General features: G+C 48.3%; 1 protein-coding gene across 1 annotated transcript; it reads left to right on the top strand.

The window, feature by feature from the left end:
• Positions 1 to 1,900: 1,900 nt before the first annotated feature.
• Positions 1,901 to 15,828, top strand: LOC310827076 (NACHT, LRR and PYD domains-containing protein 3-like). The gene is made up of 7 exons (XM_083702665.1): positions 1,901 to 2,081; positions 4,284 to 4,583; positions 5,503 to 7,168; positions 8,646 to 8,816; positions 11,983 to 12,153; positions 13,075 to 13,245; positions 15,054 to 15,828. Exons 2-7 carry the CDS (start codon positions 4,301 to 4,303, stop codon positions 15,178 to 15,180), a joined length of 2,589 nt encoding a protein of 862 aa, XP_083558791.1. The 5' UTR covers positions 1,901 to 2,081; positions 4,284 to 4,300; the 3' UTR covers positions 15,181 to 15,828.

Genomic DNA, 15,828 nt, shown 5'->3' with positions numbered 1-15,828 from the left:
TGTTCATTGCAATATTTTTTTCTTAATGTTTTTTTTTAAATACTGTTTATTAGTTTCAAAGAATTACAAAAATATAAGTAAAAAAAATCAGAAAATACAAAATACAAATAAAAACAATTAAAAACAAATCGATCTTTCCATATCTTATCTTTCATTTGCTTGTTTCCCTGACCTCCTCACACCTCCTTTTTTGTATTCTAATTCAGTTAATTGTTTCAGCAAATCCTTTCCATTTTTACTTTTATCTTAATAATTTATCTTAATATATTGTATCTTCACATTCTCACCTATTCATAATCCAATTTTACTTAATTCTGTAACATTACTGCTATGACCACCTATCTTCATTCCAGCATCCTTCTAACATTCCTTAATTTTACAGTGTTTCTGTAAATAGTCTTTAAATTTCTTCCATTCTTCTTCTACCGACTCTTCTCCCTGGTCTCGGATTCTGCCAGTCATTTCCGCCAGTTCCATGTAGTCCATCAACTTCATCTGCCATTCTTTCCGGGTGGGTAAATCTTGTGTCTTCCAGTACTTTGCGATAAGTATTCTTGCTGCTGTTGTTGCATTATTTTTTTCTTAATGTTGCTGTTTTCCAAATAAAACTGTGACCCTGATGGGGCATTTAGGGATTGGGATGGGATTTTCCAACAATTGGAATATGCCATTCTTATGACGGTGTTCTTATTCTGCCACTAAAGACGCTTAGAATAAAACACAGCCCCCTGGTTCTGCTGTGTTATCAGCTCCTCCCGACTTTCTATCACGTCTCCCCTTCCTTGCCTTTCCTCTAAATTAAACCATCCTAAACGCTGATGTATGGAAGTGAGAGCTGGACCATAAAGAAGGCTGATCGCCGAAGAATTGATGCTTTTGAATTCTTGTGCTGGAGGAGACTCTTGAGAGTCCCATGGACTACAAGAAGATCAAACCTCTCCATACTGAAGGAAATCAGCCCTGAGTGCTCACTGGAAGGACAGATTGTGAAGCTGAGGCTCCAGTACTTTGGCCACCTCATGAGAAGAGAAGACTCCCTGGAGAAGACCCTGATGTTGGGAAAGATGGAGGGCACAAGGAGAAGGGGACGGCAGAGGACGAGATGGTTGGATAGTGTTTTCGAGGTTACCAGCATGAGTTTGACCAAACTGTGGGAGGCAGTGGAGGACAGAGGTGCCTGGCGTTCTCTGGTCCATGGGGTCACGAAGAGTCGGACACGACTAAACGACTAAACAACAAAAAACAAACACTGCAACTTCCCCTCATAGGAACATTGCATAGAATCCTAGAATTGTTGGGTTGAGAGGGACCCTGAAGGTCCTCTATGTTGATATTTTCACCCCCTCCCATTGCGAGAATCTCCTGATCTGATGTTTTGAGAAAGGAGGGGGCGCATACTGCTCTTCTATTCTTCCGCTCCTGACTCTGTGTGTGTGGAGAGAGTCATATCTATGTAGTGACTAGATGGTTGAGTGGGAGCTGTAACACTCATGCAAGCCAGTAGTTCTTTAGCTTGTAGCAGCTATTAGAAATAAAAGAAGTTATGCTTCACAGCTAGCTTGTGCGTTATTTATACTCCACTGAGTCTGGTGCTCACAATGCACAGTTGTGAGTCCAGTGCACTGGGACCTGCTTTCCAGGATTGGAAAGTCTCTGAAAGTGCTCCAGTCACCTAGCCCATTCGGAGCAGAACCAGTTATTGAGCCCAGTCACTGCACATTGGTTGAAAGGCGTACTGACACTCTAGTGCAACCCGCTGCAATTCAGGAATCTCAGCTATATCCTACATGATGGATGGCTATCCAACCTTAAAAAACTCCAAGGAAAAACATTGGGGCGTTGCTGACAGAGGAGGGGAAAGGGTTGCATGTGGGCATTTCTGCAGCAAGCCTTTCGCGTGACTCTTGCATCATAAGCGAGGCTGCCAGAGCTTGGGGCCATGGAGGGGGAGTGGAGGGCTGGATTTTGCTTTCGCTTCGTCCTGTGAGAGCAGCCAGACAGTCTGCTCTGAGCTCTACGAGGAACTTCCATCGCTGTGCATTGTTAAAACTCTGTGTGGCCTTCCTTCCTCAAAAAACAAGGTCAGTGTGGTCTTTTTTTAACCGCAAGAGACGGGCTGGCGTTCTTATTAATGGTATTGCATAAAGGTGACTCATCAGTCAGTGGATTTGGGTGCTGCTAAGGGTGGCACAGGAGGCGAAGGGTCTGATCTCTGCGACAGGAGGTTATTTTTTCCCTGCTCAACCTTCATGCAAAGGTGTGCAACTCCCATTCACCTTAGCGAGGCTTGAGCAAGGAGTGTGCCGTGCCATGTGAACCGTGGGCAAGTGCACTTCTCGTTTTGGACCAGGCAAATATTTTGGGACGGCTCATAACGGCAGAAGAGAGAGTGCGCAGAGAAGAGGAACGACGAGAACAGGAATGCAGAGTTGTTTTAAGGGGAAATCCCCGTTTAGCCTCGGAAAGAAACCACATGTTTTTGCGCTGCAATGCTTCTGTGGTGGAAAGGAGGTGATGGTTTCAAGGTATCAAGGAGCCTGAGGAGCGAGTGGGGAGGTGTGAGCAGAGGTAGAGGGAGATGACTTGGGGGATGGGGCCAGTGATTTGTGGGATCCAGTGCCATCAGTGGGGAGAAACCTTCCTGCATCACCAGTGCCTTTCTTGTCTCAAGGGAGCTTGAGTCCTCAGAGCCTTTAGACCATGGATAGGCAAACTAAGGCCCGGGGGCCGGATCCGGCCCAATCGCCACCTAAATCCGGTCTGCGTGTAGCCTTATGAGGCTTTGTCCTCAGGTGGGAAAAATATTGTACCTGGGAAAGGGAAGTGGGAGTCAACAGACACTCAAGGAATAGTTTCGGAGAAAAGGCTTTTATTTCTACCATCCATGAACTGGTAGAAGGAGCAAGTGTGATAGTTCACAAAAGCATGCACGAAATTCACAGTCATGTGCACAAGCATATATACCCCTTTCCAGTTCCCTCCTCCTTTCTCCTCCCTCAGGAGTCCTCTGAGCATGAACAGAAAGCGGTCTTGGGACTATTGGGACTCTTGGCACCCTTCCCAGGAAAGGGGTTTCAGAATGTTCAGATATGTTTCAATCTCTTTTCTGGCATGGTTCCCGGACAGAAAGTAAGTTGCAATGTGGTTCTTTAGCAAAGCCAGAAGGCATGAGAAAGGCCTGAGAAACAATGGACTGTGTTCCCTACCTTTGTTGCAATCTTTAGCTACAGCAAGCGGAATGTTTCTGATGCTTAGCTAATGCCTTTTAGCTGCTTTAGGTGCATGTACCTTCAGCTCCTTGTAGGTGTAATAAACAAAAATCTGCCCTTATTCCCTTATGGGGGACACAAGAGCCCTTATAGAGTCCTTTGTAGGTTCTCCATCGGTCGGAGAAAATAACAGGCCAAACAGAGAACATTGAGAAGCAAAGCAGCTCATAAGCCTGATCTTTATTGATCTGTTGCAACAGGGTGCTCCCCTTCACACGCAGGAAAGGAGGAAGACCCAGAACCAAGGTGTGCCCACCCTTATATAGACATTTTGAATTGCCCGCCCTGGAGTCCAAGACCACCCCTAGAAACATCATACCTACATCACAGAAAGGGCGGTCCACAACAGAAATCTGAGTGTGTTGTTTACCTCCTGTCTGCCAGGTTACCTGTTTAATGATCACTTGATTGGATTGCCTGGGGAGCCTGGCCAGTCTTTTGTAATGATAAATACTTAGTTCCTTAGCCAGGTCACAGGCTCACACCCTATTCATATCTTAAGACAGGATTTGTGAACAAAAAGACAATGGGGAGGCTTTTCCATTTTCCTTCGACATTGCAGAGAAATATTTGAGGTCAATTTGGGAGGGACAAAATGGTTTCAGGACTTTTTCTGTGGGGTTTCAGACATATGCTTTATAAATGCGGTTATGAACATTTATTATATATATAAGACCTTAAATTTGTTACTTCACAGGAAAGGCAGGATACAGATGTAATAAAAGAATAAATAAGTTAAATATAGCCGAAACTTCAAAAGCTAATTGATAAAGCCTTTTTTGTACTTTGTTCAGTGTTGGGTCTCAATTCTTAGTTACATTACGGGAGCCTTTTGTGGCTGTTTTAATGTTTAACGGTGGCCTGTTCCTTTAGTTGATGATTAGCAGAATGAAAAACGAAAGTTGCCACCTGGATAAGGTTTTTGCTTTTTGTGTGTGTGCAGTGAGATAGCAAGCCCAGGAACAGAGTCAGTCTAACTCAGTCTCCCCCCCCCCCCGCGCTTCCCATTTACAGACACCTCTTGACTTGAAATGGAAGATTTGGGAGAACCCCTGGAAGATGCCCTTCTCTTTGCCCTGAACAACCTCTCCGAAGAGAACTTCAAGAGGTTCAAGAACAAGCTCTGCTTCCTGAAGATGGAGGGCAGAGTCAAAATCCCTCGGAACAAACTGGAAAGCGCAGACACAATAGATACTGTCTGGCTCCTCTTAGATGCCTATGGCCAGGATGGGGCCTGGGAAGTGGCCGTGGCCGTCCTCAAGGCAGTCAGCTTGCGGGATTCGGCCACCAGGCTCCAGAAATGGAAACGGAACGGTAAGAGACTTGCACTCTGCTTACTAAGGTTGCATGGGGTGAAAAGTTCAACAACTTTGGGCCATCTCCCCTCATTTTATTAAAATTGAGCCCCCCCAAATGGTGGGTGTCTTATACATGGGAGCATCTTATAGACAGAAATAGAGAAAGGGCGGAGAAATAGGAACAACAATACATATGTGGTGGAGGTGTGAGGAAATTAAGAAATTTTGGGTAGTAGTACATGAAGAACTAAAGAAGATGTTGAAAATATCAATAACAAAGAAACCAGAGACATATCTCCTTGGATTGATAGATGAAGAGATACCACGGGGGTGGGGATTTTTCTATAAGCAAGTACAGCCGATAGAATAGTGATTGCTGCTAGGTGGAAGTCACAAACTATACCCACAAAGGAGGAATGGATTTGTAAACTAAATGAACATTTAATTTTGGCAAAATTAACTGCTGTAATAAGAAACCAGTTGAATCAAAAATTTAAAAAGGAGTGGAAATGTTTTGATGACTATATGGCAAAATATTGCTCAAAAAAAAAAAAGACAAGCTAATATGCCTAGTTTAAAATGTGATGGAAGAAAAATTAGCAAGGAAAGATAATAAGAACATATAGATGATTTGAGAAGATTGTAGAATGCAAAGGTTATTGTAAATTGTATAATGTGGAGGAAATTGAGTGGGGGCAGAGGGAAGTGGGAGGAAAGAGAAAAGAATAATACAATGGATTGAGGAAATATAAATATAAATGTATGAGGGGATGGGGAGGAAATGGTGTTGGCTTTGATACATCTGTATTGTAATGTAATATGTGAAAATCAATCAATCAATCAATAGAAAAAGATGGTGCTTGCTAATAAAACAACTTATTTCCCCATACTGTGGCCCCCCCCCTGACACCGCTCTCATTGTGTGATTACACTAGATCGCAGGAAGAAATATAAAAGCTGTATCCAAGAGAACTTCGGGGGCATTCCTGAATGTGACTCCCCTTCTTCCGGCCAAGTGCTGAGCCTCTCCCAAAGATACACAGAGTTGCTCTTCTGCAGGAAACGGGATCCTCAACAGGGAACCCACAAGGTTGCATCCATGGAGAGGAAGCGACAAGAGGTTCACCAAGGAGACGGGCCAGAAGGAGTCAGCATGGAGAATTTGTTTGGTCCAGACGCTCAGGGGAAAAGCTCCAGAACAGTTGTGCTGCTTGGTCCCGCTGGGGTGGGGAAGACCACAGCCCTGCGGAAGATAATGCTAGACTGGGCATCTGGAAAGTTTTGGCAGGAGAGGTTTGAGCATGTCTTTTACATCTCCAGCAAAGCAGTGAACTATGGCAAGGGACCCATGACCGTAGCTGAGCTGGTACTCAACAGCTGCCCTCCAGGAACTCTCCTAGCAGAGGATGCCTTCATGAACCAAGACAGCATCCTCATCCTCATCGACGGCTTTGATGAGCTGGAGACCAGCAGGCTTCCAGGTGACGTTACGTGCAGCGACCCCCACAAAAAGCAGGCCGCCGTGTCTTTGGTGATGGGTCTACTCAGGAGGAGGCTCCTTCCCAAGTGCCATCTCATTGTGGCCACAAGGCCCATGGCTTTGGGGGCACTACTGCCATGCTTGAGGTCTCCGTGGTTCGTGGAAGTGTTGGGATTTCGACCGGCTCAGAGGGAGGAATACTTCCAACGCTTCTTTGAGGCCAAGGAAGACGCCACTCGTGCCTTTGAAATCGTGAGAAGGAATGAAACTCTGTTCAGCTTATGCTTCCTCCCTGCTCTGTGCTGGATTTTCTGCACCGCTTTCAGGCGGAAACCCCAAAAGGACCTCCTTAATGCTATCCCGGAGACTGCGACGGTCACAGAAATCCACCTGCAGCTCCTCTTCAGCTTCTTGAGTTGCAGCCCAAAGCTGAGCAACTTGAAAGGTCTCTGCTCCTTAGCCAAGGATGGTGTTCTCCATAAGAAGGTGAGCTTTGGCGAAGAAGAGCTGAAAGAACATTGCCTGGACTGTTCTGACTCAGAAATCCTTTCTGTCCTCCGTAAAGATGTCCATGCGGCAATAACTTACAGCTTTGTTCACTTAAGTTTCCAGGAGTTATTTGCAGCCTTGTTCTATCTGCTGGACACAGATGGGGACTCATCATTCAGGATCCTGGACGAGGGACTGGGAAACAAGAAAGAGTGCAGAGGCAACTCTTTCACGCTGGTGCGTTTCCTCTTTGGCCTCTCCAACGCAAAGAGGATGGACCTCCTGCAAGAAGCATGGGGCTGCCAGATGTCCAGGACCAGGCTCTGGCAGGAGATGCTGAGATGGGTGGACCAGGAAGCAACACGTCAGTCCTTTGGGAGAGGGGAGCAACTCCTGGAGCTCTGCCACTGCGTCTACGAGATGGAGGACCCTCAGTTTGCCAAGAGCATCCTGAGACACATCCATGACTTGGACTTCCGAGACCTGCTCTTCTCCAAGCTGGATTTTGCTGCTCTTTCGTTTTGCCTAACAGCTTCTCCGTCTCTCTGCTCGCTTCGGCTCTCTGGCTACGAGTTGGGGCCCACAGCATTCCACCAGCTCTTGCCAGGACTGCTGAAGCCCTCGGAGATCCAGTAAGTGCATCTGAAACACCCACCAATGATCCTTGTTGGGTCAATGGGACTTAAGTAGGGTGGCCCTCTGTCCAGAACAGGCGCTCACCTCGTGACTCAGTGAGTTTAGCCACCCAGGGCTCAAATCAGAGGGACGGCCCTACCATTGAGCAGAGTGAGGCAACTGCTTCAGGTGGCAGAAGCTTGGGAGATGGGAAGCAACAGCTACTGTTTTACAAGGCTACAGTGGGCCACTATTTCGGCTGAAGTTGCAGGGAGTCAGAGATGGGGCTTGCGGTTTCCGTTAGCGGCCTTTCCCCTTCACAACTGAACCATGACTGGATAGTTCAGTTGGTTAGAGTAAGGTTCCCATATTTTTTTCAATAAATCCACGGACACTATAAATCAATCAATCAATCAATCAATCAATCTACATGTTCAGGATGTTGATGCTGCAGTGATGGCGGTGGCAGAGGGGCGCCACCACCTTGACCTCAACCGCCACGTTTCCCCTTCCTCCGAGGCTTCTATCGCCTTTCTTCATGAACCTGGGCAGCCCCTGAGTTGTTGGTTCTTCGGTGGTAGTGGTGGGGAAATGGTGCGCAGTGGGTCAGGCATGGAAAGCGGAGAAGGAGGGCCGAGAACGGCGGTGGAGGAGAGGCTCAAGGAGCGCAATGCCTCCCTTTTCATTGGAGCAGCCCCAATTCCATTCCTACTTGTGTGCAAGCAGGAGGGGGCGGGGATCTCTCAGCTGGGAAGCGAGGCTTCCCGTTGCCTAACTGAGAGATCCCTGCCCCCTCCTGCTTCCACGCAAGCTCCATTAGGCAGCATGAAGCCTCCCTTCACAGCTGAGAGATCCCTGCCCCCTCCTGCCTTCACGCAAGTAGGAGTTGGGAGGCTGCTCCAATAGGCAGCATGAAGCCTCCCTTCCCAGCTTAGTTGCTGGGGTCAGGGAAGGTGGGGGCAGCCCGGAAGCTGCATCTTGGAGCCCCTGCACCACCATCAGATGGGGACTTCTGAGCAGCTCCTGAAGCCAGCCAGAGCCAACTGCTCCGGGCTCCTGAGACTGCCGTTGCTGTATTTCCCGGGGACATTAGATGAAACCCAGGGACATTCCGGGAATGGAATTTGTCCGGGGACTGTCCCCAGGAAACGGGGACGCCTGGTAACCCTAGGTTAGAGCATCGTGCTGATAATGCCAAGATTGCAGGTTCAATCCCTGTATGGGACAGGTGCATATTCCTGCATCACAGGGGGCTCGGCTAGATGGTCCTCAGGGTCTCTTCCAACTCTTCAAACATATGATTCTATGGCTGGCTGCCCCAAAACAGAGGCCCTTGCGAGGAGAGAAGGCTCCCTGCTCCATCAAACCAGAAAACCAAACACAGCTTCCAAAGGTTTATATTGACTTGTGGATCTCTGAATGGGAACATTTTACAGGTGTATACTGATACCGTTTGCCCTTTGTCCTAATCCTCCTGCTTTCGGTTTTCTCCAGGCTGAACCGCTGTGGGCTCCTATCTGCTGCAGGCCAAGATCTTTCCTCTGTTGTGGTGGCTAATCAGTGTCTGACCGGTCTGGATCTGGGTGAAAATCCACTGGGTGATTTGGGCGTGATCCACTTATGCCGGGGGCTTCTCGATCCACACTGTCAACTACAGAGGCTCCGGTACGTGGCTCCCTTTTCTCCAGCATTAAAATAGAGACACCCCAGAAACGCCCTTCCTTTGATGCTGGAGGCTGCACATAGCATCATTCCTAGTAGCCATGGGTAGCCTTATGCTTTATGAATTTATTTCATCCCCTTTTAAAGCCAACTCAGAAGCAAGAACGTTTTTGCAGTGCCTCTGCCTGCCTCGCCCGCAATAACAAGAAGGAAGTGCTCACTCTTAGTGTGTGCTATGGAACTAATTGCCACAGGATCTTGTGGTGACTCTTTGTATATATGGCTCTTTGTATATATGGGTGTGTAACATGTGTGTAATGTGTGTAACCTGGCGTGCTCTGGTCCATGGGGTCATGAAGAGTCGGACACAACTAAATGACTAAACAACAACATGTGGTATTATAAATACATGGGATACAGATCTAGCAGGTGCTCAATAATAATTTAATAATAATAATTTATTATTTATACCCCGCCCATCTGACTGGGTCTCCCCAGCCACTCTGGGCGGCTTCCAACCAAATATCAAAAACAATACAGCGCCAGACAAAAACTTCCCTAAACAGGGCTGCCTTCAGGTGTCTTTTAAAAGTAAAATAGCTGCTTATTTCCTGCACATCTGAAGGGAGGGCGTTCCACAGGGCAGGCACCACTACCGAGAAGGCCCTCTGCCTGTTCCCTGTAACCTCTTGCAGCAAGGGAACCACAAGAAGGCCCTTGGAGCTGGACCTCAGTGTCCGGGCTGGATGATGGGGTGGAGATGTACCTTCAGGTATACAGGACCGAGGCTCTTTAGGGCTTTAAAGGTCAGCACCAGCACTCAAACCACATCACACCATTTCAATATCCTTAGAACCACTCTGTATGGGAGTGGCAGGTGTGGAGAGTCCTACCCTCACTTCAGTAGCTTCACAGATAAGAATTAGTGAACAGTTGATAGATTTATAGTCCTTTTGATGCACATAGAGACCTATAAGCTCAGCTAACTAGCCAGGCTAGAGGCCTTGTGCCTTATCTTGTGCTAGGAGCAGCTTTACTCCCAAGGTTGCAAACACATTCCTAAGCGTCTACATTTGAAAGGAGGCATGCCTTGCTGTTCTGAGATGTACCTTCAAATGTCCTAACTCCCTTAGGTAGAAAGGAATGCAAAGAGATCACGTGCGGTGGGGCTGCTTAGAAAGTCCTTAGTTTCCTTGCCTAATGAATATGTAATGAAGGAAAGACCATGTTGTTGTTGTTGTTTAGTAGTGTCCGACTCTTCGTGACCCCCTGGACCAGAGCACGCCAGGCCCTCCTGTCTTCCACCGCCTCCCGCAGTTTGGTCAAACTCATGCTGGGAGCTTCGAGAACACTATCCAACCATCTCGTCCTCTGTCGTCCCCTTCTCCTTGTGCCCTCCATCTTTCCCAACATCAAGGTCTTTTCCAGGGAGTCTTCTCTTCTCATGAGGTGGCCAAAGTATTGGAGCTCAGCTTCAGGATCTGTCCTTCCAGTGAGCACTCAGAGCTGATTTCCTTCAGAATGGAGAGGTTTGATCTTATTGCAGTCCATGGGACTCTCAAGAGTCTCCTCCAGCACCATAATTCAAAAGCATCAATTCTTCAGCGATCAGCTTTCTTTATGGTCCATCTCTCACTTACATAGTATAATTAGTATTGTAACTTTAGATTGGAGGAAGTTTATGCACTTTTATTACAGCATCATGTTGCAAGCAGAAATGCACAGCTTTCTGCAAGGAGGGCAGTTGGCTTGTCTAATCTTCCTTTCAACTTCCGCAGCATTTTTAGGCACCTACAGGTCGTTCCTCCCTCCCTCTGACTCCTTTGCTCTCTGATACGTTCGGACCTCCAAGTCTGAGGGGAGGGGGGGTCCTCCACAGTCTCAAATGACGTCTCAACTATCTGCCCCCTATCCCCTTAGCGGAATCAACAAACATAGGTAACATTAAAACCACAGATCACGCCCCAGTAAAAGTCACCGTTAAAATAGGAGAGGGAACACAAGCCACCCCATCATGGTCCTTCAGCCCCATCCTAACTACAAACAAACAAATTAGAGAGAGTCTCACAAAAACTCTACAAAACTACCTCAAGGAAAATGATGTAGACAATATAACAACCCCCCTCCTATGGGACGCAATGAAAGTGGTCACCAGAGGAGCTTGCATAAAAGAGAAAGCATTCCTTAAAAAAACAAACCTCCTCAAAAATTAACAAAATAGAACAAGACCACTATCTGCCCCCTCCCTTCCGGTTCTGTTGTCATTATCTTGTAACTGGGTAACTCCTCCCCAAGCTGTTCAGCTCCTGTCTCTTCCTCTGCTTCTGAATATGCTATGGACAAGGGGGCGTGACTATTCCCCCACCAGCTCTCCATCAGATAGAAGCTGGTCTGCCATGGAATGTATTCCCCAGTCCTCATCTTCAGACCATTCCCGACAGGGAGCTTGGTATGATTAGCCCCATATTATAGGTGAAGAGACTGAGTTCAGTTTCTGCCAAGATACTCAGCAAGTTCACACTTGGAAGTGAAATTTGGGCTGGGGAATCCTCTGCTCACAGCAAATGATCATAACCACTTGTAGCTTTCACGAGCGCATCGCTCTGATCACCAAAATCGCGGCACCTGCTGCTGGCAACAGTATGTCTCTGGCTACCAGATGTCGGGGAAGTAGCCCTGTGACGGAGATATCCACATCCCGCTGTTAATCTTATTTCATTTATTTTATTCCGTCTATGAATTGCTTCCCATAAAATATCTCAAAGCAATTTCACAACAGAAACAACCAGCAATAAAAGCAATGACACCATTTTGTTTATGAAAACCATGATCATTTGTTATTTGAAAAAACCCATCCGAAGCACTTTCATATGTAGAAACAATTTCAATGGTTATGTGGATGTCAGCATCACATGGCTGCCTGTGAATTTATCTGCGGCACGTGGCTGGCCATCTTCATGAGACTCGATGCCAATATCCAAAACTTCCCCATGGGTATTCGGGGTAGAGGAGATCACATACCATGAGACCCACAAGCCTCTCATCAGCTTTGTGCTTCCTGAATGATGGGAGGAAAAGGTTATGGTCACATCCCAGCCTGGCGCTGTGAGCGCCTATCCCAGCTGCAAAGCCCCTTTCTGGAGCTCATTTCCACCTCCATCTCCTGCAGGCTACATTGCTGCAACCTGACGGCTGGCGCATGTGAGCCCCTTTCAGAGGTCCTGGCATCCAAGCCGTCTCTCTCTGAGCTGGATCTGGGAGAGAACAACCTGGGCGATGAGGGGATCAGGAAGCTGTGCGAGGGGTTGAAGCACCCACAGTCCAGGTTGCAAAGACTCATGTAAGTGGCTTCTTCATCTCTGCTAATTCCCCCACCTCCAAGAGCTCTTCTTGCCGTTCCACAACTGTGCCCTGCAAAAATCTGATCCGCACGTAACAAAATTCATAGAATTGTAGAATTGTAAGGGACCACAAGGGATGTGGATGGCACTGTGGTCTAAACCACAGAGCCTAGGGCTTGCGAATCAGAAGGTCGACGGTTCAAATCCCCGCGACAGGGTGAGCTCCCGTCGCTCGGTCCCTGCTCCTAAATAGGTACCGCTCCGGTGGGAAGGTAAACGGCATTTCCGTGCGCTGCTCTGGTTTGCCAGAAGCGGCTTAGTCCTGCTGGCCACATGACCCGGAAGCTGTACGCCGGCTCCCTCGGCCAGTAAAGCGAGATGAGCGCCGCAACCCCAGAGCCGGTCACGACTGGACCTAATAGTCAGGGGTCCCTTTACCTTTACCTAAGGAACTACAAGGACCATCTAGCGCAGGCAAGTCCAGGTAGGTTGTGATCTACTATCCAGTATCAAAACTGGCAGTGATCTACCACACTCTCCCATTCTCATTATTCAGCAAGTGTTCCCTTCTCCCACACCTCCAAAGTCATTTAAGTTTGTTTAATTAGTTAATTAATTAAGGGATATTTATTTCACAGATACAGTAGTTATGTTTGGATATCATCATGACAGATCCAAATAGTTACTAGATGGAGAAGTAACTAAACAAGTGAGAAAAGTTAAACTATATTTTATATGTTTACACAGATCTGAGAAGCCAGTCGGAGCGCCGGGCTTCTCTCTCTATCCCTCCACCCCCCAACCAGCCCTTTCTCTCTCTTGGGACATTTGTTATTTTGCCTGTTGGGGTGGGACATATTTTCTCTTCATTCAGTTTCATCTTCCCAGGTGTCGCAAATCCCCTTTGTCTTCCTTTGCAGGTTGCACCTTTGTGGTCTCACAGCCAGGGCGTGTGAGGATCTGGCCTCCGTGCTGCAATCCCATGAGAGCCTGGTGGAGCTGGGCTTAGGGGGGAACAGCTTGGGAGATGAGGGCGTCAGGCACCTGTGTGCCTCACTGGCAAAGCAGCACTGCAGACTCCAGAGGCTGGCGTAAGTATTGCCCTGCCTGATCTCTCCCATCTTCAGCTTTTCTGCATGTTGTTTAGAGTTCATAAGGGATACAGGTGGAGCTGTGGTCTAAACCACAGAGCCTAGGACTTGCCGATCAGAAGGTCGGCGGTTCAAATCCCTGTGACGGGGTGAGCTCCCATTGCTCGGTCCCTGCTTTTGCCAACCTAGCAGTTCGAAAGCACATCAAAGTGCAAGTAGATAAATAGGTACCACTCCGGTGGGAAGGGAAACGGCGTTTCCGTGTGCTGCTCTGGTTCACCAAAAGCGGCTTAGTCATGCTGGCCACATGACCCGGAAGCTGTCTGTGGACAAACACCGGCTCCCTCGGCCTATAGAGCGAGATGAGCGCGCAACCCCAGAGTTGTCCGCGACTGGACCTAAAGGTCAGTGGTACCTTCACATTTAGAGTTCATAGTCATTCATGCTCAAAAGGACAATCTTAAGTTCTCTAAATTTCCCCCTCCGTTTGTGATATCAACTGAAGTCAGTTGTCTCTCCTGCTCTTCTTATCATTGACACACCTGGTTGCCTCCAGGTGGTCAGTATTATTATTTTGGGGGGGGGGGCGTGTCTTCAAGCACATACTAGAAATTTAGGTTTGCACATTTAAAGTGGATCAAAGCACTGTGAGACAGGGAAAACGCACTGAGGACCCGGCGTTTGTCCGCAGACAGCTTCCGGGTCATGTGGCCAGCATGACTGAGCCGCTTCTGGCAAACCAGAGCAGCACATGGAAATGCCGTTTACCTTCCCGCTGGAGCGGTACCTATTTACCGTATTTTTCACCCTATAGGACGCACTTTTTCCCCTCCAAAAATGAAAGGGAAATGTGTGTGCGTCCTATGGGGCGAATGCAGGCTTTCGCTGAAGCCTGGAGAGCGAGAGGGGTCGGTGCGCACTGACCCCTCTCACTCTCCAGGCTTCAGGAAGCTATCCACAAGCCTTGCAAGCCCGGCGGGAGTTGCCGCTGGGCTCGCAAGGCTTGCAGGCAGCAGCCTGAAGCACGGGGCAGCCTCCGGAGGGAATTGCCGCCGAGCTCGCTCACAAGGCTTGCAGATAGCAGCTGTTCTGGGGGCTGAGGGGGGAATAAATTTTTTTATTCATTTCCCCCCCCCCAAAAAAAACGAGGTGCGTCCTATGGCCAGTGCGCCCTATAGGGCGAAAAATACGGTATCTACTTGCACTTTGACATGCTTTCGAACTGCTAGGTTGGCAGGAGCAGGGACCAAGCTCACCCCATTGCGGGGATTCGAACCGCCGACCTTCTGATCGGCAAGTCCTAGGCTCTGTGGTTTAACCCACAGCGCCACCCGCGTCCCTCAGCACTATATAGAGAAGTCCTAAACAGCTGGAGTGGTTATGGGAGAGAGTTAGGACTATAGCTGTCAACGTTTTCCTTTTTGAAAGGGAAATTCCCTTATGCCAAATAGGATTCCTCGTAAGAAAAGGGAAAAGTTGACAGCTATGGTTAGGACCTGAAGGCCTTGGAATGGATGGATTGTAGGCCGCTAGGAAACTAGCTCTCTGCTGTGCTCCGGGGAGAGAAAATGGCCCCCCAGGAAACTGTTTCCTGCATTTCTGGCATCAGCTCAGAGGCTTCCAGGTCTCAGTCAAACTAGCCAGTTGGCATCAGCTTTGGCAGCCACGAGTCTCTTTGCCTGAAAGCTTTGCTTAGCGGATGACCCAGAGTAATCCCTCTCAGTGCAGCAACAATGGACAGAGACTTTCCCCTCTTGGGGGAGCCTCCTTTCTGACAGTGCGGTTTTTCTCCTTCTCCCTCCTTCCAGACTTACAATGTGGACCCTAAATCGCATCACCCAGAAAAAACTGCAGGCAGCTCAGGCTGCACACCCTCAGCTGATCCTGACCTCCTATTATCCACCCGGCTGCCCCGCCTTCCCAGTGGACGAGTAATGGGATATTCACATGACTTACCACTCAAGCACCAGCAGATTGCTTGCAGATTGTGTGAAACCAGAGCCAAGCACCACCGATGATTGCCACCCACCAGGTGTTGAGCTGCAAACAGCCACTTGAACATTGCACTGCTTACATGCATGTGTGAACTGGCCCAAGGCTTCAGCAGTACTTCATTGTGGCTGTTGACCCTGCCAGGTAACAGCCCCTCTAGCCTGAAATGGAGAGCAGCAGACCATCGAAATGTCTGACCTACACAGATGAGAAACAAAACCTTCCAAGATACCCAATGACCTGGATTTTCCAAAATCAGGTGTGGTGCCTCCTGGGAGCGAGGCAAACGTGGCTCAATTTTGGCAGCTATCGGGCTTTGGGCTTTCTGCCTGGATGCTGAGGTCCAGCACCGAGGGCCTTCTGGCGGTTCTCTCATTGTGAGAAGCAAAGCTACAAGGAACCAGGCAGAGGGCCTTCTCGGTGGTGGCACCTGCCCTGTGGAACGCCCTCCCATCAGATGTCAAAGAGAAAAACAACTACCTGACATTTAGAAGACATCTGAAGGCAGCCCTGTTCAGGGAAGTTTTTAATGTGTGACATTTTAATGTATTTTTAATCTTTGTTGGAAGCCGCCCGAGTGGCTGGGGAAAC

The sequence above is a fragment of the Podarcis gaigeae genome, assembly GCF_964106915.1.
Source record: "Podarcis gaigeae genome assembly, chromosome: 11".
Lineage (NCBI taxonomy): Eukaryota > Metazoa > Chordata > Lepidosauria > Squamata > Lacertidae > Podarcis > Podarcis gaigeae.
This window is presented reverse-complemented; position numbering and strand designations above follow the sequence as displayed.